The sequence below is a fragment of the Rosa rugosa genome, chromosome 5 (assembly GCF_958449725.1).
Source record: "Rosa rugosa chromosome 5, drRosRugo1.1, whole genome shotgun sequence".
In the NCBI taxonomy this organism is placed as follows: domain Eukaryota; kingdom Viridiplantae; phylum Streptophyta; class Magnoliopsida; order Rosales; family Rosaceae; genus Rosa; species Rosa rugosa.
In genome coordinates this window covers 12,355,433-12,380,588 of record NC_084824.1, presented here as the reverse complement: position 1 = coordinate 12,380,588, position 25,156 = coordinate 12,355,433, and the positions used below count along the sequence as shown (strand labels likewise).

The 25,156-nt window shown below is 36.8% G+C and overlaps 2 protein-coding genes and 2 long non-coding RNA genes across 12 annotated transcripts; 2 read left to right on the top strand and 2 right to left on the bottom strand.

The window, feature by feature from the left end:
* The first annotated feature begins 5,766 nt into the window (after positions 1 to 5,766).
* LOC133711210 (protein FAR1-RELATED SEQUENCE 5-like) lies at positions 5,767 to 7,884 on the top strand. The gene has a single exon (XM_062137365.1). The coding sequence runs from the start codon at positions 5,767 to 5,769 to the stop codon at positions 7,882 to 7,884; it is 2,118 nt and encodes a 705-aa protein (XP_061993349.1).
* A 1,825-nt stretch (positions 7,885 to 9,709) lies between these two features.
* On the bottom strand, positions 9,710 to 11,231 carry LOC133713068 (uncharacterized). The gene is made up of 2 exons (XR_009847753.1): positions 10,839 to 11,231; positions 9,710 to 9,987 (listed from the first exon to the last, which is right to left on the bottom strand). It is a non-coding gene; the product is annotated as an uncharacterized LOC133713068 (long non-coding RNA).
* Positions 11,232 to 16,944: 5,713 nt separating this feature from the next.
* Positions 16,945 to 18,546, bottom strand: LOC133710452 (uncharacterized). The gene is made up of 4 exons (XM_062136519.1): positions 18,352 to 18,546; positions 18,082 to 18,224; positions 17,400 to 17,684; positions 16,945 to 17,297 (listed from the first exon to the last, which is right to left on the bottom strand). Exons 1-4 carry the CDS (start codon positions 18,367 to 18,369, stop codon positions 17,240 to 17,242), a joined length of 504 nt encoding a protein of 167 aa, XP_061992503.1. The 5' UTR covers positions 18,370 to 18,546; the 3' UTR covers positions 16,945 to 17,239.
* Positions 18,547 to 19,200: 654 nt separating this feature from the next.
* LOC133710453 (uncharacterized) lies at positions 19,201 to 25,151 on the top strand. 9 transcript variants are annotated; one of them, XR_009846695.1, is made up of 12 exons: positions 19,201 to 19,420; positions 19,525 to 19,569; positions 19,691 to 19,757; positions 20,207 to 20,301; positions 21,172 to 21,218; positions 21,348 to 21,395; positions 21,598 to 21,789; positions 21,875 to 21,997; positions 22,099 to 22,513; positions 22,789 to 22,858; positions 23,384 to 23,491; positions 24,831 to 25,151. It is a non-coding gene; the product is annotated as an uncharacterized LOC133710453 (long non-coding RNA). The 9 variants fall into 9 exon arrangements; XR_009846690.1 differs by having other exon boundaries at positions 19,674 to 19,757; XR_009846689.1 differs by having other exon boundaries at positions 19,522 to 19,569.
* The last annotated feature ends 5 nt before the right edge of the window (positions 25,152 to 25,156 follow it).

The window sequence follows — 25,156 nt, the reverse complement described above, 5'->3', positions numbered from 1 at the left end:
TTAGATTGACATGTTTGTTTTCTCCGGAGTTTTATCAGTTCCTATATCTACATAGGTTTGTTTTGTTTCTGTAAGAGTAATGACATAAACTTCTAAAATGTGTATTTGTGATCCTTATTGTTATTTTTTCCTTTTGTCTATGATAAGTTCAATTTCCTTTTAAATCATATAGAGGGAAGGTAGTGCAGGACCATACTATGTCACAGGTTTAAATGAAAGATGGGAATACTTGTTTATCTTTTGGTGTGGGTGTGGATTGTTAACTTGTTTAAAGGACTGCACCTATATATATTAATTATGTTGGTAAATGTATTGCATCTAGTCATTTCATTTGGTATTTTATGTTGGGGTTTAGTTTGCTAATCTCATTCGGATAAATATATCACTTATACTATTCAATGGGTTCTAACAATGTGTTAAAGCATTATTTGGGATATGAATTTATGCATATGTTCATATATTTTGGTTTTGTTTGATGTGCAGAAGAAGAAGCCACACCAGCTCAGAACTGCATGTTGTTTGGAAATTTCCAGAATAATTCAAAAGAAATCTTTAGGTAGCCACAACAAAACCTTATTTTACGTATTTTATTTTGATTCAAGATATAGTCGAGTCAGACTAATGTATCTATTGCGGAAGAAAATCGCACCAACATACATGTACAGCTCACACTGAGGCTTCATTTAGAATGGCATTGGAGTTGTAAAGCTGATGGAATGCTAATATGGTAAGCTATCTATATCATAACCTGAAGTTCTCTGTTCATATGTGTTTGTGGCACATATGTAGCTCTGTGAGACTGAGTTAAGGGTCACAGACTAAGTAAGCCTATGATACAAGTAGACTGATCCCATGGCATGAAATAGTTGTGTTATTGGCTTAAGATATTCAAGGTATGGAAGAAAAGAGTGGATATGACCATGAGGTCCATTCATTGAAAATTCACTTCTGCCATGTATTGCAGACTGAGATTAGCATTTACTTGTGACTTAAGTTGCAACTGCATGTAGCTGTATTCTCTGAGAAATGTCTGCTCGCTTTTTATTTGTATACAATTACTAGAGATCATTTGTTTTGTCCATGTATTATTAACTTTGAAGATTGTTCTGTTAGATTATGAGTACTAAATCGAGCTTCAGAGATTTCTTTTTACTTTTTTTGGTTGTTTGGTTGTACCTAGTGGAGGATGGGAATAATGATCTGCCAATATTTGATTGTAATCCCAGCTCGATCAACTTCCAAACAGGTCTCACTTCCCTATTAATGTGGCAGAGTGATAGACTTAACATCGATTAGTATGATATATGTGGTTGATTAAGTTACAATATTCTATTTAGTATGAACTTTCTAATTCAATAATGTGAATAAACAGGGCGTACCTAAACAACCGGGTGGAGTTGAGTGTGGCTATTGTGTAATGCGATACATGAAGGACATTATAAATGATGACACGCTTTCATTTCCGACCAAGGTATATGCATTATAGTTTGATGGAAACTTTGGTTTAATTATAGTGGGCAGATTATGACTTATGTGGGCAGATTATGACTTATGTTATTGAATATATTCATAGTGGGCAGCGAAGACTCGGAAAGTATACACCCAAGATGAACTTGACGAGGTCCGCATTGAAGTAGCTGACTATTTGCAGACTTTGCTATAGATGCTGACTCTACCAAAGTTATTTTGAGTAAGGCTAGCTAGATTTTGTAGAATCATTTTGAAGTAGAACGTTGTACAGTTACAGGTGAACTAAACTGCATATAGTTATTGCAATGGTCTATTTTGGGCTAGCCTTGATGTAGGTTGGGGTGTTTTTGCCTATTTTTGAAACTATTAACAATTCTGCTGTTCGACAGAAATTAATGCAATGCCCCATATTCAATTAATTCAGAATGTCATGTTGTTGAATGTGGATTACAAGCATTTTAGCAGCTATAATTAATTTCTTGGACATCATCTCATATAAAAGATATGATGTATATACACCTATTTCAAATCAGTGTTAAACTACAAAAATGATGTCAAGAAAGAGATAATACATCAGTTTCAAAACTAAAATCGATGTCTCGTTTTTCATGGATAACGACGTATTGAGTAAGAAGCGATGTTTAAAAAACTAATCGACGTCGATGTAAACTACAGGGAACGATGTCTGGAATCAATGTGGACATCGACTTACAATTTGGGAAACGATGTCTGGAATCAATGTGGACATCGATTTACAATTTCGGAAACGATGTCTGGAATGAATGTGGACATCGATTCACAATTTGAGAAACGATGTCTGGAATCAATGTAGACATCGATTCACAATTTGGGAAACGATGTCTGGAATCAATGTAGACATCGATTTACAATTTGGGAAACGATGTCTAATAGTAAAATGGACATCGCTCCATAAAAGGAAACGATGTTTATTATAATAATGCACATCGTTTATTATATACTAAGGAATGTAGATTGAATCTTAAATAGTAGGATATATGAAAAATATGTGTGAACCTCACAAACGGCAGGCAAAATGAAAATAATCTGATGTCTGATACCATAATAAACATCGTTTCTAATATGAGTAAAGATGTTAAAATGAATATTTATGCTATTGGACCTATACTTCATTAAGCATTAAATGCCAAAATATGAAGGTTTAACAATATCTAAACACACTAATATGTTATCATAATAACTGTTTTACATCGGTTCCATAAGCTTATTCGATGTTTATTGTTGATCTGGACATCGGTTTTTGACCGATGTCTTTTTGTTCGTGATCTTTAACATCACCCACTAAGACATCGGATGGTTTTTTTTTAACATCGGTTTTTGGCCGATGTAAAAGGAAAAAATCCTAGTAGTGACATGCAGCAGAATGATTCAAGTCTAGTCCCGGGCTAAGACTCGATCTTTTGCTCCGTCTGTAGCGCCAGATTCATCAGGGAGATCTAGACCCGTCCCGATCTCCTCTTAACCAACCATTTTTTGGTCGCTGCGATGTTCCTCAACAACAAACATATATCGCAGAACCTGTGGTAGCGGCAGAGCTAGAGGAGCAGCGCCCAGCGCCTAGAGCCTAGGCAGCTCCGCCTAGGCTGCCGTCGAGGAGGCTCGCGCCTACTGCAATCGCCTAGGCCAAAGTCGGAACGGTTACCCAGCGCCTAGTGCCTAGGCGGCCGCCTAGGCCGTTTTTTAGAACCTTGGTTGAAAGCCCTAGCAGTGAGGAGCTTTCCCATAAAATATGTCTAAGACCGGTGCAGACCTTCGCCTAGTGGTGGTTGAAGGTCCACCGGTCGTCAAGCATTTTCCAGCCCTAGAGAAGCGGCTAGGCTGACAGTCATTTCATCAACATCTTTCATCGTTATTGCAAGCTAGGGTTTTTTCCTCTCTCTTGCACGTGCAACTAGAGTTTTGAGAGGAAGAAAAAGATGATTCGATAAAAAGAAGAAGGAAAAGTTAGAATTTTTGTGGTGTGCTCAAACCAATATATAAGAAATTTATAGCCATTTATTCCCAAGGAGGCCTCCATGCAATTCGCAGTGAACTCGAGAAGTGAAACCTAGGTTTCAGTTACTGGCTGCGGCAACCTTGCTGTCCCCAAATCAGGCTGTAGAGGAACGGTGACGGCAAGGGGACAGTAGGTTTCCTATTCAGTGGCGCTTCCTGTTTCTGCGGCGTCGTTTTTTCTGGTGGACTGCTTGACGGTACAGTTTGAGGCAGTAAGGGCTCCGATCAAGGTGGCTTGCAGCTGAGGCGGTTAAGGGTGTTTTTCTAGGAGTGGTTCGCCGATTTGTGTCGGCGTCAGAGGTCACACCGACAGTGTCGATGGTTGTCGCTTTTCATCAGCTTTTGAGGAGGCGGGTGTTCTGCGTCTTGGGGGTGGGGATCTTGTGTTTGGTCCAGATTGGGGTTTAAGAGCTTTCTTTCTTAACCAAGACGATGGTGGAGGATCGTGGTCGACCGCCGGATCAGTGATGGTTCGTTGCTCTTCCGATGGTTCGCAGTAGGTCGATCTAGAGATGAGAGAAGGATGTTGGGCACGACGTTGATCAGATTGGAGTTTCCGAGGTGGTCTGGGTTGGTGGCGGCGACGGCATTGGCTCAGGCATTGAAGGAGGAGTGCCAGACTGGTCTGGGGTCTGCTCCCTAGGTTTCTCAGTGGGAAACCCTAGTTTCAAACTAGGGTTTGGGCTGGGCCTGGGGTAGTGGGCTAATGGCTGACCTTTATCCTTTCTTCACTTGTAGATTGGGCCTGGTATGGGCTGTTGGAAGGAGCTGATTTTTCCCTGCTTTTAATAAGTACTCTAACCTTGTTCTGCCCTCGATTGTAGCTATTTTGCTGATTGATGAGTGGCGATGTACACCAGGAAGGTCTTAGGCGTCAACGCTTGTTAAGTTAGTGGCTATGATTTAGGGTTGGATAGGTGTAGGAGTTTTTACATTTTGTTTTTTACCTTTTCTTTTTTACTTTGGTTTGTTTGTTCTTTGGTAGATCTGCTATATGTAGACTGATTTGTTCATCGAGTTGTAATATGAGGGATTTTTCGAATTCCTCTAGCTTGACCCAGTGAGGTCGTTATATTAATGGAAGAGAGTTTCTATTGGGACCTCTAAATCTGCTCACTTAACCTCACTCTATTATGAATTATTAAATGACATATATAACCTACTATAAAATGACTATTAAGGACAATAATTATACCAAAAAAATATTATATTTATTTTATGTAGACTTTCCAATTCAATAATATTAGATTGTATTCCTTATTATTTTCCTTATCTATTTTTATTTTCCAATTTCACTACATACTCATTAAAGCATTCATATATATCTATATATATATATATATTGGAACCTCCAAATTTACTCACTAAACTTCCTCAAATAACCTCACTCATGTAATTTGCAAACAAATTATTATCTTTAAAATAAAAAATTTAGTCATTTCAATGATTTAATCACTTTATACATCTAAACTAAATATACATTTCTTTATCAAACTTGAGTTTCAAAAATTAATGTCTAATCAATAAGAAAATGCCATGAACTATTATGTTCCCCTAAAAAATATATATATATATACAGAAGGGATCGAAAGAGGACGTCCGCGAAATTATAAAACAGCGGACGGACGGCTCTCAGCCGTTGATTGGCTTAAATGAAAAGGAATGGCCCAGATGAGTCTTCTTCCAATAACAATCTCGTCAAATAGCTCTGTGCCTTCAAACCCGACTCACTCTCTCAACGACAAAACCAAAGTTTTCTTTGGTTCTCCAGCCAAAATCCATGTCTTCCAATCCATGTCTTCTCACAATTGATGCTTGAAACTCTTCTCAGGTTGCAGATTATTGCAACTGAAGCTTTTTTTTTTTTCCTCTTTCTCATGAAAATTGTAGTTCTCTTATGGTCCCGACCTCCCTTGGAGTTTTCGCGCCAAAAGTTGAAGACTTGGAAGCAGAGGAACACATCTGGAGTATGGGTTGTCTCTTTTCTTTGATTTGTTTGATTTCCAATTACCAAAATTAGGGTTTTACCATATTTGGGGCTTTTCTTCTTTCTGTTTCTGGGTTTCTTCTTTCTTTCTTTTGTCGATGTTATGGTGTTTTCATTGATTGTTGATGTATCTTTTTTAGTTTTAGGCAGCAATGAAAATCATTCATGGGTAATTTGCATATTGACATTGGTTGAATTTCTATCTTTTCTTTTCATCGGCATTGCTTACTGACAAAAGTAAGTTGGGTGTATGTGTGCTTTTCAGTTTCAATTAAATGGAGTCAGAGGATGATCATGTTTATATTCCTCAAGTAAAGGCAGAGTTGATGCCTAAATTGCACCAAGAGTTTGAAACAATAGATGATGTTGCTGCTTTCTACAATAGATATGCAAAAGAAGCAGGGTTTAGTATCAGAAGTCATTCTAGTGCAACCAACAAAGATAATACCCAACTTATGAGGAAGGAGTATGTCTGTTATAAGCAAGGAACTTCCAAAGTTGAAGGAGAAAAACGTAAGAGAGGATTACCAAAAGTGGGTTGTAAAGCAAGAATTGCAGTTGTGAGAAAGGAGTCTGGGAGATATGCAATCTCTGTATTTGTTGAGGGTCATAACCACCCATTAACAAGCCCACCTAGAGTACATTTGTTGAGATCTCATCGCCGTGTTTCAAAAGTTAACACAGTTCTATCACAACAACTAAGCTTGGTAAATGTTCAGAAACATACACAGTTTGAATTCTTTGGTGTTCAGGCAGGTGGCATTGAGAATATTGGTTGTACACAGCGTGATCTGTATAATTATGGAAGAACTTGTCGTGAAGCGAAGAAAGGGCATGATGGAGATCTATTGTACATGCATTTTCAGAATGAGAAAGAAAAAGATTCTTCTTTTGTCTATACAATAGAGTCAGATGAGGAAAACAGAGTAACAAGGTGCTTTTGGGCTGACTCAATTTCAAGACGAGCTTACAGCTTTTATGGAGATGTAGTTATCTTTGATACTACATACAACACAAATCGGTATGGAATGATTTTTGCACCATTCACTGGTGTTAATAATCATGGGCAGACAATCATCTTTGCTTGTGCATTCTTAAATGATGAGACAGCCGATTCTTTTGTTTGGTTATTCAAGGAACTTCTAAATGCTATGCCAGGAAATGCACCAGAAAATGCCCCCAAAATGCTTATTACTGACCAAGATCCTGCTATGACTAAAGCCATTTCAGAAGCACTCCCACAAACATTTCATAGATATTGCAGTTGGCACATTCTAAATAAATTTTCTGAGAAGCTAGATGCGATTAAATATCGGGATTACTACCAAGACTTTCATAGCTGCATATGGAATTCAAGTAGTAGAGAGGAGTTTGACTCAAGATGGATTGAAATTACTGAGAAGAGTGGGTTGAGTGATAACAAGTGGTTGGAGTCAATATATGAAATTCGTTCGTCATGGATACCAGCACATGTAAATCATGTTTTCTCAGCAGGAATGTCAAGTAGTCAAAGAGCGGAGAGTCAACATTCTTTCTTCAATCATGTTTTCTCAGCAGGAATGTCAAGTAGTCAAAGAGCGGAGAGTCAACATTCTTTCTTCAAGAATTATGTTTCTGATCAGAATTCGTTGGTGGAATTTATGGTTCAGTTTAAGAGGGGACTTCTTCACCAACGCCATTATGAGTTAGAGGAGGATCATATTAATATTGATGAGAAGCCAAAAACTGTCATGTCCCTTGACATAGAAGATCATATGGCTAAGGTTTATACACGTAAGCTATTTTATGAAGTTCAAGAACAATTGAAAGAGTGCTTCAAATATAAACTAGAACTTCTAAGAGAAAATGTCACTCATTGCGTGTTTAAGGTTATGCGAAAGAACATTGATACTTGTAGATCTCGTGAACTGACTTACGAAAAAGTTTCTGATTTTGCATCATGCAGCTGTAGAAAGTTTGAGACTGAAGGGCTTCCATGTCGGCATGTTTTGTCGTATTTGATTAAAATCCAAGATGTTGATAAATTGCCTATTCAGTACATCTTGAAGAGATGGACTAAAGCTGCAAGACAGAGTCTTGTGTTAGATTCTGATGGAATGGAGGTAAAAGATAACAAAGCTTTACTTGCAAGGAGGACGAAACTATTTCAGCATGCTACAGATGCAATTGATAAGGCAATGGTGAGTGATGAAGCTAGTCAGCTCTTTATGGAATGCTTGGATGCTTTCTTGGAGAATCTTAAAACATTGATTGGTAATGAAGCTAGAGAAAGTGCAGTAGTTTTGGAGACCAAGATTGATGCTATTCAGCATATTTTTAATGAACCAAATCAAGTGAGGGCCAAAGGGTGTGGGAGAAGGTTGAAAAAAAGGAAAAGAGAAGAGGAAAGTTAAGGTAAAGGAGAGTCAAGGTAGGCAATGTCATGGATGTGGACTATTTGGTCAGTCACATGACAAAAGAAATTGTCCAACACTTCATGGAAAGTAAGAATTTATAGTTCACTATGTTTGAGATTATTGTTTATGTCAACAATTTTATAGATTGATATATACCCAACTTTATTTTTGCTTACTTTATGTAGACCTGCTATTAACAAAGATGGGGAGTCAAGTTCCACTAGTATGGATGAGGATGGTTGTTCATCAACAGTTGAACTGTAAGGTAAGCTTTGAGTTTTCTAAGTTTGAAGATTTGGGATTTTTCGGATTTTGCATTTGATTTGGGATTTTTCTTATTTTGCATCAGTCAACTACCGCTAATGCTTTACTGATTTAGCTTCTATATGGATTATAGGTTGATCAATGTTTTGGAAGACATATAATTCATTTAAAGATTATATGCAGAGTCTTGTTCATAGTCTTCAAGATTCTGGAACTTATATATCTGCATATTAGCATACTACTATGAAAAAAGTAGCATAATTTAGCTCAAGTTGGTCAAAACAGGAGTGTTGCCTCTAAGTAGCTTTGGAAGCCATATTCTCAACTGTTTCTTCTTTCATCTGTTAAGAAGTTTGTATCTTTTTGCAGTAAAATATCATGAGGCTAGGTCAAAAGATATCCAATATTTTTTTTTTCTCTTTTTTCTCTCTTCTTGTTTTTTTGTTTGTTTGTTTCTTTGGTCCAAGTTAGGGGCTGACAAAAAGGCATGAGTTTCATAGGCTTACTGATACTTTGCAGATATTGAATGGGGGCTATTTTGAGTTTGGCTGGTCCCAAGATATTGAATGGGGGCTATTTTGAGTTTGGCTGGTCCCAAATCTGGGACAAACGATTATCATGAGGTTGCTCAGAATGATACCTTTTTGTCAGAGGCAAAGAATGTCATCATGTACTTATGAGGAGAGCCAAAGACTAATTTCCAATCTTTCCCAGTATATATGATTGTTTATCGGAGATTTTCTCACATTAGAATTTACCTCTCAGAAATGCTCTTGCCATGGAGTTGGACAATATGGCTAACTTGTCAGACAAATGCAATTTCTAGATTCCTATGGAGGTTATTAAGTGAGTCTTCTTCTGTAATTTTACATTTTTCCTGCGACTAAAAATTTCTGTTTATGGCCCATTTTGACCACAAAAGATATGCCGAGTTTGCATAGGTTGATCGACAATGGAAAGAATCCTGATTTACTTACAAGGGATCTCATAAACAGCTGCAATGCCAAAAATCTGATCACTAAAGGCAAAACTGATACCTTCAAGGCAAATGCCGAGTTTACATTTTAGTTTTGAACCCATTTAATCATTTTTATATCCCACTTCAGTTTGTCAAGTTACTTGATTCAACTTGCTGTAATGTTTTGTTCAGAGTTTACGAGAGCATCAACTGGAAGAACTTGACCAGGCATTTCCTGATGAAGTTGAATCATATAGAGAAATATGTGCTGCTGCTTCTGCTATAAGTTGCATTGCATTGATCACCCAATCTAGACTTTGCGCCCATCCTCGAAATGTTACACGAGTGTTTTAGTGTTTTAGTTGTTTTCTGTCATGACTTGATATGTAATGATTCTAGAAAATGAATGAGGAACTATGGGATCAAAAGTTCAATTCTGAAGCTATATGCAAATTTAGATTCAAAATGGTTCCAATAAATCTGTTGCCAAAGTAAACAACTTTGTTTCCAATAAATGTCTGTTGCCAAAGTAGACAACAACCACAACCAATAAACAAAATGCTCTCAAAGCAAAGCTGAACCTTTCTGAAGCTGATACAATACACAACATACATGGACTTCATTCCTTCTATAATACTATAAAGTACAACAAAATGAACCTTCTCCAGAATAGCAAGAGCAAAGCTCTGTGTTATGAGAAAATGCACATTACATTCACACTTTCTATACATTGATTTCATAAAGCTAAGAGGTCACACTTTCTATACATTGATTCCACAAATAAACACAGTTTTCCTACCCCAAAGCCAATACATTATGCAGCAACCAATCCACCAGCATTAGCAGAAATTGTCTTGCAAGGCCGGTGCATCCAAAACCTAAACAAAGGAAACGGAAAAATTAAAAAAAGAGGAACACAAGTGAGAAAAGGATTTAGAAGTAAGCAATTGTAAGTTTGTAACCACTAGTAATTAGTAAATAATTTCTTGTCCCAAGCATCAAGGAATACTTATCTACAAAAAAGAAAGAATAATTTTTCCTCTGTCCTTACCTTTGCCTTTTCAAGACTCGATAGTCAAAGAAGGGTTAAAACGAATGATGATTCATTGCATAAACTTACATTCATTAATCTATGTACAACACCATTCATAACCCCTTGATATCATTCTACTCTTATATAAGATACGGTGTTTACTTTCTCAGATATAAATTCTAGACCGACTACTATAAACTGAAACTGTATCTGAGTCAGGCACCGGTAATTATCATAAGCCTGTCAATCCTCGATCCATCTTGAGCTCTATTTCTAAACAAATGCAAGAGAAGAAAATTGTCTTGTGAGAATGTGACTTGATCACTCAGGCACCGGTATTACACCACAAAATTCATAAGCTAAATCACCAATCACAGCAACAATTTCTCAACAATGTCAAAACCAATCAAGCTAATCAATAAAGCTAATACCCAACCTGAAATCATCTTGCAAATCCAAAACCTGAAAAAATAAGCTAATCAATAAAGCTAATACCCAACCTGAAATCATCTTGCAAATCCAAAACCTGAAAAAATAAGCTAATCAATAAAGCTAATACCCAACCTGAAATCAACTTGCAAATCAAAACCTGAAAAATCAAACACACCACAAAATCCATAACCCTGAAAAGGACCAAATCAGATGCAAAATCCGAAAAATCCCAAATTTTCAAACTCAGAAAACTCAAAGTTTTACCTTATACGGCGACTTGGGGACCTTCATCGAGGTCTTCACTTGTGATGAACTCCGGTGACCACGTCATCGTTGAACCCAAACGACAGCAGTGAGGAGGACGAAGGAGATGACGAGGTTCGGCGGGGACTGATATCGGGCATCGAGAAAGGAAAAGAAGAAAGTTTGTGTTGTGACAATCATGCAATCTGAGGCCAGTTTCAAGCGTCAATGGTGGAGACTAGGAGTTGGGTTGGAGAACTGGATTTTGGTCGGAGAAGTCGAGACGAGAACTTTGGTTTTGTCGTTGAGAGAGTGAGTCGGGTTTGAAGGCACAGAGCTATTTGACGCGATTGTTATTGGAAGAAGACTCATCTGGGCCATTCCTTTTCATTTAAGCCAATCAACGGCTGAGAACCGTCCGTCCGCAGTTTTATAATTTCACGGACGTCCTCTTTCGATCCCTTCTGTATATATATATATATATATATAGGTGAGGCTATTTCCACCCTACCAAATGCTTTGTTCACCCTATAATTAAACTTTTATCCTGGAACTTCCAATTTTACCCTCAAATAATTAAGAAAAAAAAAATCACTATTGAAAATGTAAAACTGGAAAAGAAAATAATAGTAACCAACAAGTTTACTTTTTCGTTTTTTTTCCTCTTCTCTATCTTCTCCTTTCATCAACTACTATGACGTAGAATCAAACACGAGTCACATGAAGTAGATCAAAATAATAGTAACCAACAATTCTTTTCACTTGCTGCTATATATAGCTTGAAAATTTCATCTAACTAATTGTTTGGTAGACTAGTGATGAAGAAGCTAAGATGATAATTTTTTTTATTTTTTTTTTTTTAATAGAAAGCTTAGATGACAATTGGGATGTCTGTTGGGTAAAATTTTATTTATCCATAAAATTGTGCTTAACTACAATTATTTTTTCCGTTAATAATTATACTTAAGGACAATTTTGAGATTTTAAAGAAAAAAATTAATTGTAGGATGAACAAAACATTTAGTAGGGTGGAAATAGTCGCACCCTATATATATATATAAGAAATTTATAAAAATTAATACACTAATAATTAACTTTGATTAAAACATAGAAATTTAGGAAACAGTGTTTAGAAAATAAATTTAAAATTTTGATATTCCATAAATATTCTTGTTTGACCTTCTTTAATTATGTTAATTATAATGACAATTTATCGCAATTTATTACAAAATGATATAATAGAAATGCAAAAATATATAATCAATTGGACAAAATAAATGAAAGAAATCCAATGTAGCATGTGAGTTTGAACTGCATGCAATTAACAAAAAATATTCGTTTGGATTGCATCTAATATAAAGAATAAGCTTTATACTTGAAATGAATTTTGCCAAGAAAGAACATGTTTGTTAACTATATAATTACTACATCGCTGAGTCTAGCGTCGCTTCTGTTGCGGCGGTTGATGAAAGTTTTCGGATCATAGACTGCAGAGCTTTGTGGAGAAAGAACACCCCCACTTACGAAGGGAAGATTATGCCACTGAACCAAATGGTATTGGGCTAATACCTTAACTTTTGAATGCAGCAAATGGAAACACATTTTAAATTTAAAAAAAATGCTTTCTAAATCAATCAACTTCTAAGTTGGAAATATGGTATAGGACTATAGGCTTTTCCGAACGACAAACATTGTTCAAGGCTAGGTGTCGTTCAAGGTGTCAGTTTATTTATTTATTTATTTTAGAGTGCTTTTACCAAAAGTGTGTGTGTGTGTGTTTTTTTTTTTTTTTTCAGAAGATTTTGTCAACAAATTATTTTTCGACCTTTAATTTATTTTATTGTGGCAGTTTGCCAACGAATAATTGGCTAGTAATCTGTGTCTATTTTTATTTTATCCATAACTACTTTGACATCCATCTCTTTGAATTAGTCTACAGTGGACCATACATCGATAACTATTTATATAAAGTATATACCCAACCTAGAAAACTATAACCACATTGAAAAAAAACTAGAAAATCATAATGTAGTACAATTCATAATAAGAGACGATTGCTTAAGTGTTGTTAGTTTGATATTGAAATTAATGAGTCATTTGGGCAATACAAAAGTTTTAGCTAGCTTTAGTGGGGTGTGCCAAACCCAAGCGATAGTGCAAAGCTCAGATCAGGAAATGGCCGAAATGCTGTGAGAACAGTAGTAGCAAGCCACCATACAAAGCTCTCTCCTTTAAAAAAAATTAATTTAATACCTTGTGACCATTGACCACATATCAGATATTAGGCTGAGTTACATGATCTTCTATTAAGAGAGAAGCTGAGAAAGACATTCTTCTATTAGACCTCTTATTTTATACTCAACTCTGCTCTCCTACCGCCTTCATACGATCGATGTGGGACAAGGAAGCTAGTTTTTTTTTTTTTTTTTGGCAAAGAGTATTTGGGAGGGGGGAAGGCAGGTGACAGGACCCACCCCGGATTTCACCCTGAAATCCGAAGTGGCACTGCGGGGCCCACCTTAGAAGAAATTCTACCAAAAATTTGGCGGAACTTCCCCTAAAATGGGCTACCCAAAACCTGTAGAAAGCATTTACACTTCTAAATCAAATCATCCTTATACTTCTGGAGCCACCCTGCTCCCCAACTCAACACCAATCTCCAATTCACAAAACACAAACCTCAACTTGAAAAACATAAATCCCATAGGTAATCAGAGCAATTCTAATAGAAAGGTAAATAAGGACAACCTAACTCAAAGGCAACCGCGGAAGCCATGCTGTTGACTATGCCTCAACTCCAATGTACGCCCGACCTCAACTAATTTCGCCTGCAAACTGGGCATTTGAAACCGAATGGCCCAGGGGAAAGTAATTGAAAAACACGTTAGCGTGAGTGGACAAAAATAAATAATTTAATATGAATAAAACAAAATAAAACTTCATACTTTCCCACATTTTTCGATATATATAAAATCCGGATGCATGCAACATTTATAAAACACTTAAGAAAATAATCCGAAAAACGTTGAACTCCAGAAAACCGACTAGCCCCGCTAGTCACAACAACAGAGTAAAAGATTGAAATTTCAATACTCGAAAATATAAGTCCAGCCCCGCTGGTTAAGAAAACTTAGACTAGTCCCCGCTAGTCAAAAATAGTATAAGTAGGGGAAGATGATAGCCATACGAATAAGCCACTCAGGCTTGGGTGATAGCCTCCCAGGCTAAAGTACTCTCATAACTCCCGTAATATACCCTTACGCCACTAAGTGTAGCGATAGGATACTGGGCTACAGAATTACTGTCACAGAGACAGTAACCTGCGCCACAAAGGCGGAAGGGCTACGGTGATCCCATCACCGCGCCACAAAGGCGGAAAATCAATGCTAGCATGATAAAATCACCCCTCAGTATGGCACAGGGAAACATAACCGAAAATCCAGTAAATCCAAAATACATAAGGCTTCCCCCATCTCTCGTAAAAGAATTTCCAACGACGTGTCCCACACGCCAAAAGTATCTCCAAATCAATAGCAAAAAGGCGAGAAATAATAATAAATCGTAATCCCCGTAAACCGAAACAAAACAAATTCTAAAATCATCATTAAGGCATTCCCAATGCCAAAATCAAAAGTCGGTAAATAAATAGGAAAGATCAATAAATCAACGGCGTGTCCCACACGCCAAAATATTCTCAGGTCAATAATGAATAAGCAAGGAAGTTCAATAATGAACTAATATTCCATTTTGGAAAATACCCTGGAAAATACTTTATTGAAAAACAACATAAATCATAATTTCAAATCCGAGCATAACAAAATTAATATCCGAAAATCACAACTGGAATGATTTATAATCACTTCATGAAAATCGTCAATAAAAGTAATTCCACGAGATAAATCAAAATTTTAAACAATCCTATGCTTAGAAGATAATATGATAATTAAATAGAGCACTAATTCAAGAATTAAATGCATGCATCATTTTTTAAAAACAAAAGTCCACTCACAGTATACGGCTAGCGTGGTATCCAAGCGTAAGGATCCTCGTCGAGCGATGAGTCAGTATCTCGTCCTGTACACAATTGTATTCCGTAAACACCAATTCGATAAAACAATACGATTCTATATTGAATCCCGAAAACCCCACGTAAACTAGCAACTCCAACTCCTTTCGACTTCAAGCCAAACTTCACCATTTATATCAATCCGTCGATTAAGGTATTCCATGACGGAATAAGGGAAATCCGAAGGCCGGATTCCCACAAATCAACAACCGAAACTCCACACTTTCAAAATTCACAAACAATTCCAAACTCCTCCAAAAATTACCAAACTTCATAAACAAGCTCTACTCAAATTATAGGATTTAATGGGCTAAAAATTGGAATTAAATGTCAGCCCTACGCGCCACCCACAGTGGCGGCGAGTGGGGCCCACTCGCCGGCGGCCACCAAATTTGGACAGTAGCTTCTACTCAATAAACCCAACCATTTCTTCAACTACAACACATTCCAATTTTACCTTGAAACAGTCGAAACCGGCTGGAGAAGTTTTTCCAGAAAAACTCAAGAACCCTAGAATTTGAAATCGTCGATTCGACCTCCACACTGCAAATCGTGACTCAAGGCTAGGGGCAAAACAATCCTGGGCAAAAACCGAACCTTCGATGGTGATTTGGTGGTCGGGGACGGCCGGAAACGGTGGAATCGCCGGAAAGCTCAAACTGCCCCCGTGGACTTCCTTGCTTCGATTCGGGGTTTTCCGGCCAAATTGTTGAAAACCAAGGGCACCAGCGTGTTGAGGGGAAGGAGGCGACCCCGTGGTGGCCGGTTTTCCACCGGTTGATGGCCAGACGGCGGCAAATCGAAGGGGAAAGCAAACCGCCCGAAGAGGAAAGAGGGAGAGATCGGGGGAGAGGAGAGAGGAAGGTAGGTTTCCGGATTTGGAAACCTACCACAGTAAAATTTCCAAATTTATATATTTTTTACCATGAACAGTAAATTTCTTAAATCACTCAAAACTTTCGCATACGAACTCCGATTTAAGTGTACCACATGTCCACGGACTCGGTTTAACGTCCCCTACAACTTACGTGAAGGAAATTTTCTCAAATTAATAACTCATAAAAAGTCAATTTTTAACCACCCCCTAAACGTTAAAATTATAACCGCGAACGGTAACCATAAAGAATTTCATGTAACTCAGTAAAAAGGTATATCAGATGTGGGGTGTAACAGCAGGACCCCCCGGCCCAGGAACTTTATGATCAACTGTTTGCCCCGATTACTCGAGGCAGGCCTTGGCAGGAGCCCAACTAACATCTGGGCCCCGAACCGGTTACAATTGGGAGTAGACAGACCCCGCAACGTCCCAAAACCCACACTACCACACTGAAGTGGTCAGGTGGTAGGACCCGCAGGTATCCGCAATCAAGCCTCGAGATGACTTAGACACCCGTGAATTTGGCACGTTTCACCAGCGTTCACATGGGCCCCGCAAGACCCCGGCACTCAGCAACCTACCAGCAAGGGATAAATTGACAACTCTGGGGCTCGAACCTTGGATGGGGGTGCCAACCAAGGCAAGACCTTGCTTTTGCCAATCCTGCCAACCCTTGCTGGCCAAGGAAGCTAGTTTTTGATCCCTAATTTATACATAGATTAAGATCAGCTTTAATTCCAACAACCGTAAACTATCTCAAGGAATCAAGAAGGCGTGATTAATTAATTCTCTCCATCTGCAACTTACTTGTTTTTTGTTGGCTGACGGCAGTGAACAGTCTTACGAAGGAGTGATAAGTGGGAATCTGGGATTGAATAAATAGATCAACTTCTTCACGTTGAGGACTTGAGGCTGCTCTCGAGAATAAAGTTTATACATATTATAGCTTGTAATAACCCCATAAGCCCATATATTTGTGATAATATAACACTACTCCGGCCACTTCGATCTCAGAATACTTTGAGGCTGCACTAGAACAACCTTACATTATCATATGAACATCTTAGCCAAGTAGCCGGCATACGGTACATCCGGTACATACACCAATGTTTTGGACTTTGTTGAGTAATTAATGTTGAAAAATCAAGAACAGGTTGTAATTAGAATAAGGTCCGGAGCATATCTATATATTTATGATGCCTCTGTTTTATTAGAATAAGGGCAAAATTGAACCATGGCTCTCGTCTCTGATATCATTGTAGTCATCAGGGAGGCCTCGTGATCATGACGTACAAATTTATACATGTCAAACAGAAAAAAACTATGGACAGAGGAAAACCAATTAATGGAAATGCTATATATATACAAACTCCCGTCATAATTAAAATAAAAAAGTAAAAAATTATGCTTTGGCTCAGAGACTCGAGAAATGAAGACGTATAATCAGATTGTTCAGATGGATGGACGGAAAGTTCTGATTTAATAGCGACTGCTTGGCTCCACTCCAACGGACTTGAGCGTCTCCGCCTTGCGTGGCCTGCAAGTATCAACCAACACCCTCCAGTAAGGATCATCTTAAATATGAACTAGTAAATAATAAATGTAAAAGGAAACAGAGTTGAGGTAGCTAGGGACGTACGCAGTAAAAGGGTTAGGGCGGGAGGGGTCGCGGACGGTGTTGGTGTTGTCCTGGATATGAGCGACTTTCCTGAGGAAAGACTTGCTGATGAACTTGTCAGCAGAGCCGACGACAGCATCGGGATCATCCACCTCCGGTACCGATTCCCTCTTAGTCTTGCGGAAGTTGACGACGGGGGAATGCACCAGTTGTTGTTTTGCAGTGTGAATCGCTATTAACACTGCCGCCCCGACCATTCCGGCTACGATCCAAATGGGTGCATTCTCGGCCTTCATAAGAGCAGCCCTATATATATAAATACCAAATCAGTATACAAATGATGCCAAATTCAACAAGACATAAAAAAGCACGAGCCACCCCTTTTCAAAAAAAAAAAAAAAAAAAAGCACGAGCCAAATATGAGAAACTTGTGGAGAAAAAAAGACAATATATGCTAACAACTATAATGCCAAGCCCTGTTTTGGATTAAGTGGGGTTGGATGGGATCTCAGTTGTGCGCGCTTTTCGTTTTCATTCTCCATTCTTCATTGTATTAAATTTTTTTTTTTTTTAGTTACGATTTATAGACTTTTTCGTTATTAATCGAAATACTATCAGAACTAGATCTATGTATAAAAGGTGTTTTTCTTTTCTTAAATAATAGACATATAGCATTAATCCAAGAAATAATGAGGTAGAATACCTTTTTTCCACTTTGTCAAGTATTTTTTGTTCTTTGTCTGATAGAGAAGAAACATGTGCGGTTGCTGGTCTCATCTTGGGGATGGTTGAGGTTGCAAACGACCGCTTCTCTCCCAACTGGGTCAGCACTGATCTGCAGTAGTTCTGCAGGCGTCAACAGATGCATCATTTCAGCAATCAGCCAAAAAGAAAAGAAAAAAAAACTTGGCAAAAGAATTTTTTTTTTTTTTGAAAGGAAATGCACTTTATAATTTGATAATAGAGAAGTTACCGCTGCTCTTGAAGCCATTTTTCTTCAAATACTATAGGGATGGATAATACTTGGAGCTATTTGTCTTTCAAGATCGATGAATCTGCTTTCGTTATACCTAAATTATATAGGGATAAGGTAGGCTTTGTCGTGGCTCTTGCTTCACCAATTAATGGTCAACAGCTAAATCCAGTCCTAGCTAATAGCTATACATATCTGAGCGTTTCACTGCCATTTGCCCCTCATGTACGTACTTACAAATATAGCAAGGTTTCTAGCTCTGAGAATCGGTCACCTTTGTTCTATCAATTCCTAATATTTAGTACAGCCTCTCAATATCTATCTCTACTAATAGCCGCAGGATATTTTGAAAATGTAAATCGTCTATAATCCTACTGGTATCAATCTTTACCTCCGGGAACATAAAATTATGTAAAATTATGCGTCTCCCCAAAAATACTACTTCACCATACTCGAGATAATATAATCTAAAAGCAAAATGCCCCCTAAATGCTTTTATATATCTATGGAACAGAAAATGTATGGTAATAACAAGAGACATGAATCCATGACAAGATAGAGCAAACTTGATGAATGATAGTGTACTCAGAAGTATGAGAAAGTACACTAGCTAAAGCTATTGCTATCACAACTCGTGCCTTTTCAAAATTCTAAATATACGAAAGATAAACTCACTGTTCACAACTGTTCATTGACGCCGGAAAGGACGGTGCTGTCCTCACTTTATTTTTTTTTGCGGTTCTGCCATTGCTTTGTACACGTATTGATCAGTTTGTCCAAGCTTCCACGTGTAGTGATCAATTACCATACACCTAATTCCTTCTAAGGTCAACCTCAACTCCGTCAGACTCTCCAGAAAGCTCTCTCGAAGATTTTTCACGAAACTTTCATCGATCTGTTTTCCTCTCTCTCTCTCTCTCCAGTCGCAGTGAACCCAGTCCAAATCACTCTTGCTCTCCACTCGAATCAACAAATTTCTCTCGCTCTCCTCACACAGAAATCCAAAACCAAACAGATAGAGATACGTTTCCTGCTCAAAATCTCAGTTTATTGTTTTAAGGTGTCGTTGGTAAGCCTGGATCTTTTCTTTGAAATACATGTTGTGCTTGATTTGGATGGATGCAATTGGGCTTTATTTGACGGTATTTTTTGTCTTTTGATGCGATATAGAAGGGGCTTGATCACGTTGGGTTTCGAATAATCGTGCTAGACCAATCGGTGAGGGGTTTTGTGTTCTGATTGAGATTTGTGCATGGGTTTGTCTTCATTAGTGGTTGGGTTTCTCTTTTGCTATATTAATTTTGCATTGTGTTTGACTTCAGGATAATTGTGTTTTCAGTTGGTGATCTGCTACAAGTAAATTAATCGTACCTGGGTTTAGAAGATAAACGTGTTAGATCAATCAGGTGATGGGTTTATACTTTGATTGTTGCATGTTCTTCAATGTGATCAATTGAGGAAAGTTCATGTTATAATTCTTTTTTTTTTTTTTTTTTTCCTTGGCTGATTGCCAGAAGTCTTGATAGATCTTTAAGATTCAAGAGAATCAGATTAGGGAAGTTGATGTAGGTGTTTCTGATTTGTCATCTAGATGATTAATGATTTCTGATGCAATTTTTGACATCTACATGTTTCTATTCTACCTGATCAAGCTTTGGTTTTCATTTTGCTCTCTGTTGCTATTGCTTTCTGTTTCTAGATGCTGGATACCAATAGAGTTGATCATCACTAAATTCACTATACCTATTCAAATGTAAAAAACAGGAGTGAGGGGGGATTTAATCTAGATACATTTTGCTTATACACTATTCTTTTCTCTTTAATTGAAGACCTCTTTTCATTTATTTGTATGCAGCCTCAGCTCTATTTCAAAAGTGCAAATTACTTAGCAGCAAGAGAGAAGCAAACAATCATTTATCTGCTGTCTGCGAAAGCTAAGTAAAGCTTCAGGTAAAAGCCTCTATCTGTGCATTGTTCTTTGAATTTTAAACTGCTCATACAACAGTTCCTCTTTGTGTATGGGTCTGTTTTTTCCTTATGCGAACATTGTAAGCTGTTTTGTAATGAGATTAATATGGAAAGTAAAAGAAAAAGCTCATCATTGATTTGTCATGTGTTTTCTATTCATTTGTTGTGTCGATTTAAGAATCTGCTTTTATGAATTAGGAAATGGGTATGAATTGAAAGTGAGCAATTGAATGGTATGAATTTAGTATCATCTGATTCTAGAATAAAACTTTACTAACTAAAGATATGCATTGGTCTTTCAACAGCTTTATTCAGAATGTTAGATGACAGAATCTGGTTTTTGTGAGGATTTCTAGAATCTAGGATCTGCAGAGACAGTTTGGTCGAAGAGAGTTTTTGATCTGCAGGGGAATTTTGGTCGAAGAGTTTTTTTTTTTGTTTTTTTTCCTCTCTCTAAAGGTAAATCAAGTTAGAACTGATGCATATAATGGTCTATTTTTTTTTTATTTTTTTTCAAAGTTAGAACTAAATTGTGCTGTCAAATTTTAATTCTGAAAGATTTTCAAGGTTAGAACTAAATTGTGTGTGTGTGTGTGTGTGTGTGTATATATATATATATATTTTTTTTTTGGGTTTTGAATGTTAGAACTAAAGTGTGAGAGACTTTTATTTTATCGATGTTTGTTTCTAGATCAGTGACGCAGGGCTATCAATGTTTCTATAATTTCACTTTTGTATGTTGTTTTAAGTTCACACAGTTTATTTTAAAACTACAGTGTTATAAGAGAAGATCTCTTGGTAGTTTTGTGATTAATTTCAAGATTTTATTGTTATTTTCTTTCACTTTTACAGATTATATGCAAAAGCGTTTACTATCTTGATCTCTTATTCTTATTCAGGTAATAAATGCTACAGTTTTATTTGCCGAGTTACTGGTTTTATCTGTGTTCATTATTGTCTTTTTTGTACTCAGTTTATAGTTTGTATGACCATTGTTGGATTTCTAAATTCTGTCACTTGATTCTCAGATTGTTGGAACAGTGTGCGGTTAGATTTTTCAACTGCTTTGAATTCAGGTATAAATTTGAGAACAGTTTGAATGACTACATATGATTGTTAAACTATGATTGGAAGTGTTCGTGTCGTTAGGTTATTTGTTGTTTTATTTTTGTTCCGATTGAAAGAGAAACAGATATTCCAGTGTTTGTATTTGAGATGTTCAAATTTCAAAACAAAACTATTTCAATTTAAAGCTAATGTATAGTTTTTTGAAAGCAGTTATGGCTCCAAAGATGAGGTGGACAAGAAGTAAGAGATTGTTACAGGAGTATGAAGATGAAAATCATAATGCTGAAAGGGAAGTCCAAGAAATATCTAATGACCAGAACGTAATTGGTAGTATATCTGAAACTGGAACCGCAGTTTCTGGTAGGGACGAAGACCATCAAATTCATCCAAGATCAAGGCGTGGTGAGCATGGATCGAATTTAAACTGTTTATCTGCTTTCTGTTTATAAGTTCAAAATAAGTAATACTGTTTGCATTTTGTTTATAGCATCTGAGTTGAGGATGAGAAAAAGGGACTGACATTTAGACACTCAGTACAGTGCTGGGAATGATGATGCCAGTCGATTTCAATATTGTCGCAAGAGATTTATAAGCAATCAACAAAACACTGGTATATACTAAAGTAGAATGGGGTTTGTACTGTTCATTAAATAGTGACGTGGCTCTTTTGCCCTTCTATTTTTTTGGGATTTACTCTATTGCCATATACAGGTGTTGATTAACAAAGGCTCTGGAGGAATGTGATGATGGCTTCCCCTTTCTTATTCTCTCCTCCAATTCTCAGCACCAAATGGACCGAAAGCTAAAGCAAACCAAAAACACGAATTCAAATTCCGAATTGAAGACCCAGGGAGGTTCGGGCTGCAAGACCTAAAGCAGAATCGAGAGGAGTTCAAACCTGAAGAGAGTTCAATCGAGAGCGAATTGTGACGAAGACGACGAATCAGCAACCATTTGAGAGAAATTGAAGGTTGAAGGATGAGAATGAACAGAGCGGCTGCGTCTGGAAGAAGAAGAAGAGAAGAGAGCATAGAGATCTGGGTAGAAGAAGAAGAGATTTCAAATCGCATTTTCAGAGTAGTATATCAAAAAAGAGAGGGAGGGAGAACTGATTCGAGAAATCTGGGTATGAATATAATTAAATTTTGCTTCTTTTTTTTATTGTTTATTTTTTTGTATAAGTTGGGTCTAACTTTCATTCTATCTGGGTTATTCTTCAAATTGATTTGTTTGTCGACTAACTGTTGAAGTTCATGGTTTGGGATGGAAAACCTTGAAATTGTAGGTTGGGTTTATGTTGGATTACTTAATTTTTTATGTGATTTTATTCATGGTTTGATATTAAGTACTATTTTTATTAATTGAATATGTTTTTATTTTTTTATTTTTTTTTTCACACAGCACTAGCATGGCCATGCAGACATACTGGAAGGATATGCATTGAGCATCAAGGGATGAGCATTAGAAAGGGGTATGTTTGAAGGAGCTTTTGGTCTCTTCTGCGTCTGATAACAACTCTCTTTTTGTAATCTTATGTTTTGGGATTGTTCTTCTTAAACTGTAGGTTGTGGTGATTAGATATGGGTTGCTTGGCTTTTTTCTTTCTGTCTGATTTCTATCTTGATTTTTTTTTTCTATTATATTAATTTATAGATAATATACCAGAAAAAGCCCATAGATGAAATTTCTAGGGAAAGAGAAAGCAGGGACCTTGACCATAACTTTGCTACTTTCTTTTGGTTACTTTTGGGTTTGTAATTCTGTCAGATTGAGTGATTGAATGCTAGGGTGAAGCATTTGCTTACCATGAAGGTCCCATGTTTAGGGTTTGTTTCTTTTCTAATTTGGTTTGAATTTGTTTCACTATTTGGATCATATGCTGGTATAAGACCTAATTTCTCAAACTCTTCTGTCTTTGAACTATATATGTCCTGTTTTTTGTTTTGTTTTTCTGTTGTCTTTTATACTTTCGGTTTTGCTGTCTTTTATGCTTCAGGTTTGTATAACAGCTTTGTTGTTAAAGCTTGATAGCTGGAGAATCCCGAACCAAAGTAGAGGAAAACTAACTGCGCATTCTCTTTTACCAATCTTGCAGAATTACTCAGTGAGTTACTTTCATTCTATTCGAATTGCTTGCATTTGTTCTTTCCATACAAGAAGGAAATCCAGCAAGAGCATAGCACTTAAGGTTACGAAGTAAAGAGGATGAATGCACGTCTGAAAAAGAAAGAAAAAAAAATTGGGGAAGAATAAGAAGTATTTTTTATTCAACGTGTTTCTTCATTATACCTCTAAGCTGAACAAACATTTGAATGATTAAGGAAATGAACTGGAAGCATAAGATTTTCTACTTCTTTGCTTGAAATTATGTTCTGCACAACCATTTAATAGGTTGAGGAATTTCGAAAATTTCAACATTTTCTTTGTTGTCTGTTTAATTAAGAAATTTTTACTGAGCATTGTAGTAGATGGGAATGGATTGTTTAGCTTTGGTTTTCATGGAGTGAGAATGGTGCCATGGGTATGTTTTGCAGAGAGCTGCAAAAATTGTATTGGTTGGTGTTGAGCTTCATTTTTGTTAATATTCTGAATCCCAATTACATCAGATGCTTTGTCTTATATACTTCAATCAAATACTGGAATCACTAGGTCATTCATTTGTATGAACCGCTTAATATAAGTTCACTTTCGAAACAAGAAATTTGTAATCTGAAAATCTCCTAACAGTTGAATAATAATCAGACATTAGTAGAAACTAGGGATCATGACTTTGCTAACCTGTAAAAGTTCATCTCTTTTCCTGCTTTGCTGCATTCATAATTCGAGTCATATCAGTATGATCAAAACAATTCCTACTGCATCTTATATACTTAAATCAAATACTGGAATCACTAGGTCATTCATTTGTATGAACCGCTTAATAAAAGTTCATTTTCGAAACAAGAAATTTGTAATCTGAATATCCCCTAACAGTTGAATAATAATCAGACATTAGTAGAAACTAGGGATCATGACTTTGCTAACCTGTAAAAGTTCATCTCTTTTCCTGCTTTGCTGCATTCATAATTCGAGTCATATCAGTATGATAAAAACAATTCCTACTGCAGGGTCTGTTAGCTGTGTGACTAAATGATTCCTTACATCCTTTGGAAGAGTCAGTTCTAGCTGTACGACTACTTTGGTTTGATACCTGCTGGATGCACTTGGAACTTTTAGTTCAATTGCAGCTCTGGACATTGAATTTTCCTCTAATGATTAGCCTTTGGTTTAGGTTTTGATAGAGAGCTCTTTATAACCTGAAATTTCTTGAAGTTCGAATATCGCTGTCTCAAAAACTATATATTTTTCTCTGTTTATCTGCAAACTTACCATTACATGCTACATATTCAACTATCCGTTCTTATTCCCTTCTACTGCATTCTTACTTTGTCTTGGCTAATTAGGTGACCCTTTGTGAGGAGTTGAAAGCAGTAAAGGATGTGAAGTCAAAACCAACAAATGCTGCGAACAAGGAACCATCCAAAGACGCGGAGTCTTGATTGTAATCATAGTTTTTTGCCAAGTCTAATCATATGTAATATGTATATATGCATCTGCTTGGTTAGCATATTGTGAAATCTGGCTTTAGAACATGTAAAATAATGTGTGGTTGTATATGCAATTTTGAAATCTGGCTAAAGTATCAGATTTTGGATCATGTAAAACAATGTCTAATGTATATGTATAACACATTTATATAATGTGCCTAATGTTTGTAAATTCAATACTG

Coding starts and splice junctions, on each gene's coding strand:
- LOC133711210 (XM_062137365.1), top strand. CDS start 5,767: ATGGAGTCAGAGGATGATCATGTTTATATTCCTCAAGTAAAGGCAGAG.
- LOC133710452 (XM_062136519.1), bottom strand. Junction 17,685..18,081: donor CTTGACAAAGTGGAAAAAAG/GTATTCTACCTC, acceptor TTATATATATAG/GGCTGCTCTTATGAAGGCCG. Junction 17,298..17,399: donor CGCCCTAACCCTTTTACTGC/GTACGTCCCTAG, acceptor TGATACTTGCAG/GCCACGCAAGGCGGAGACGC.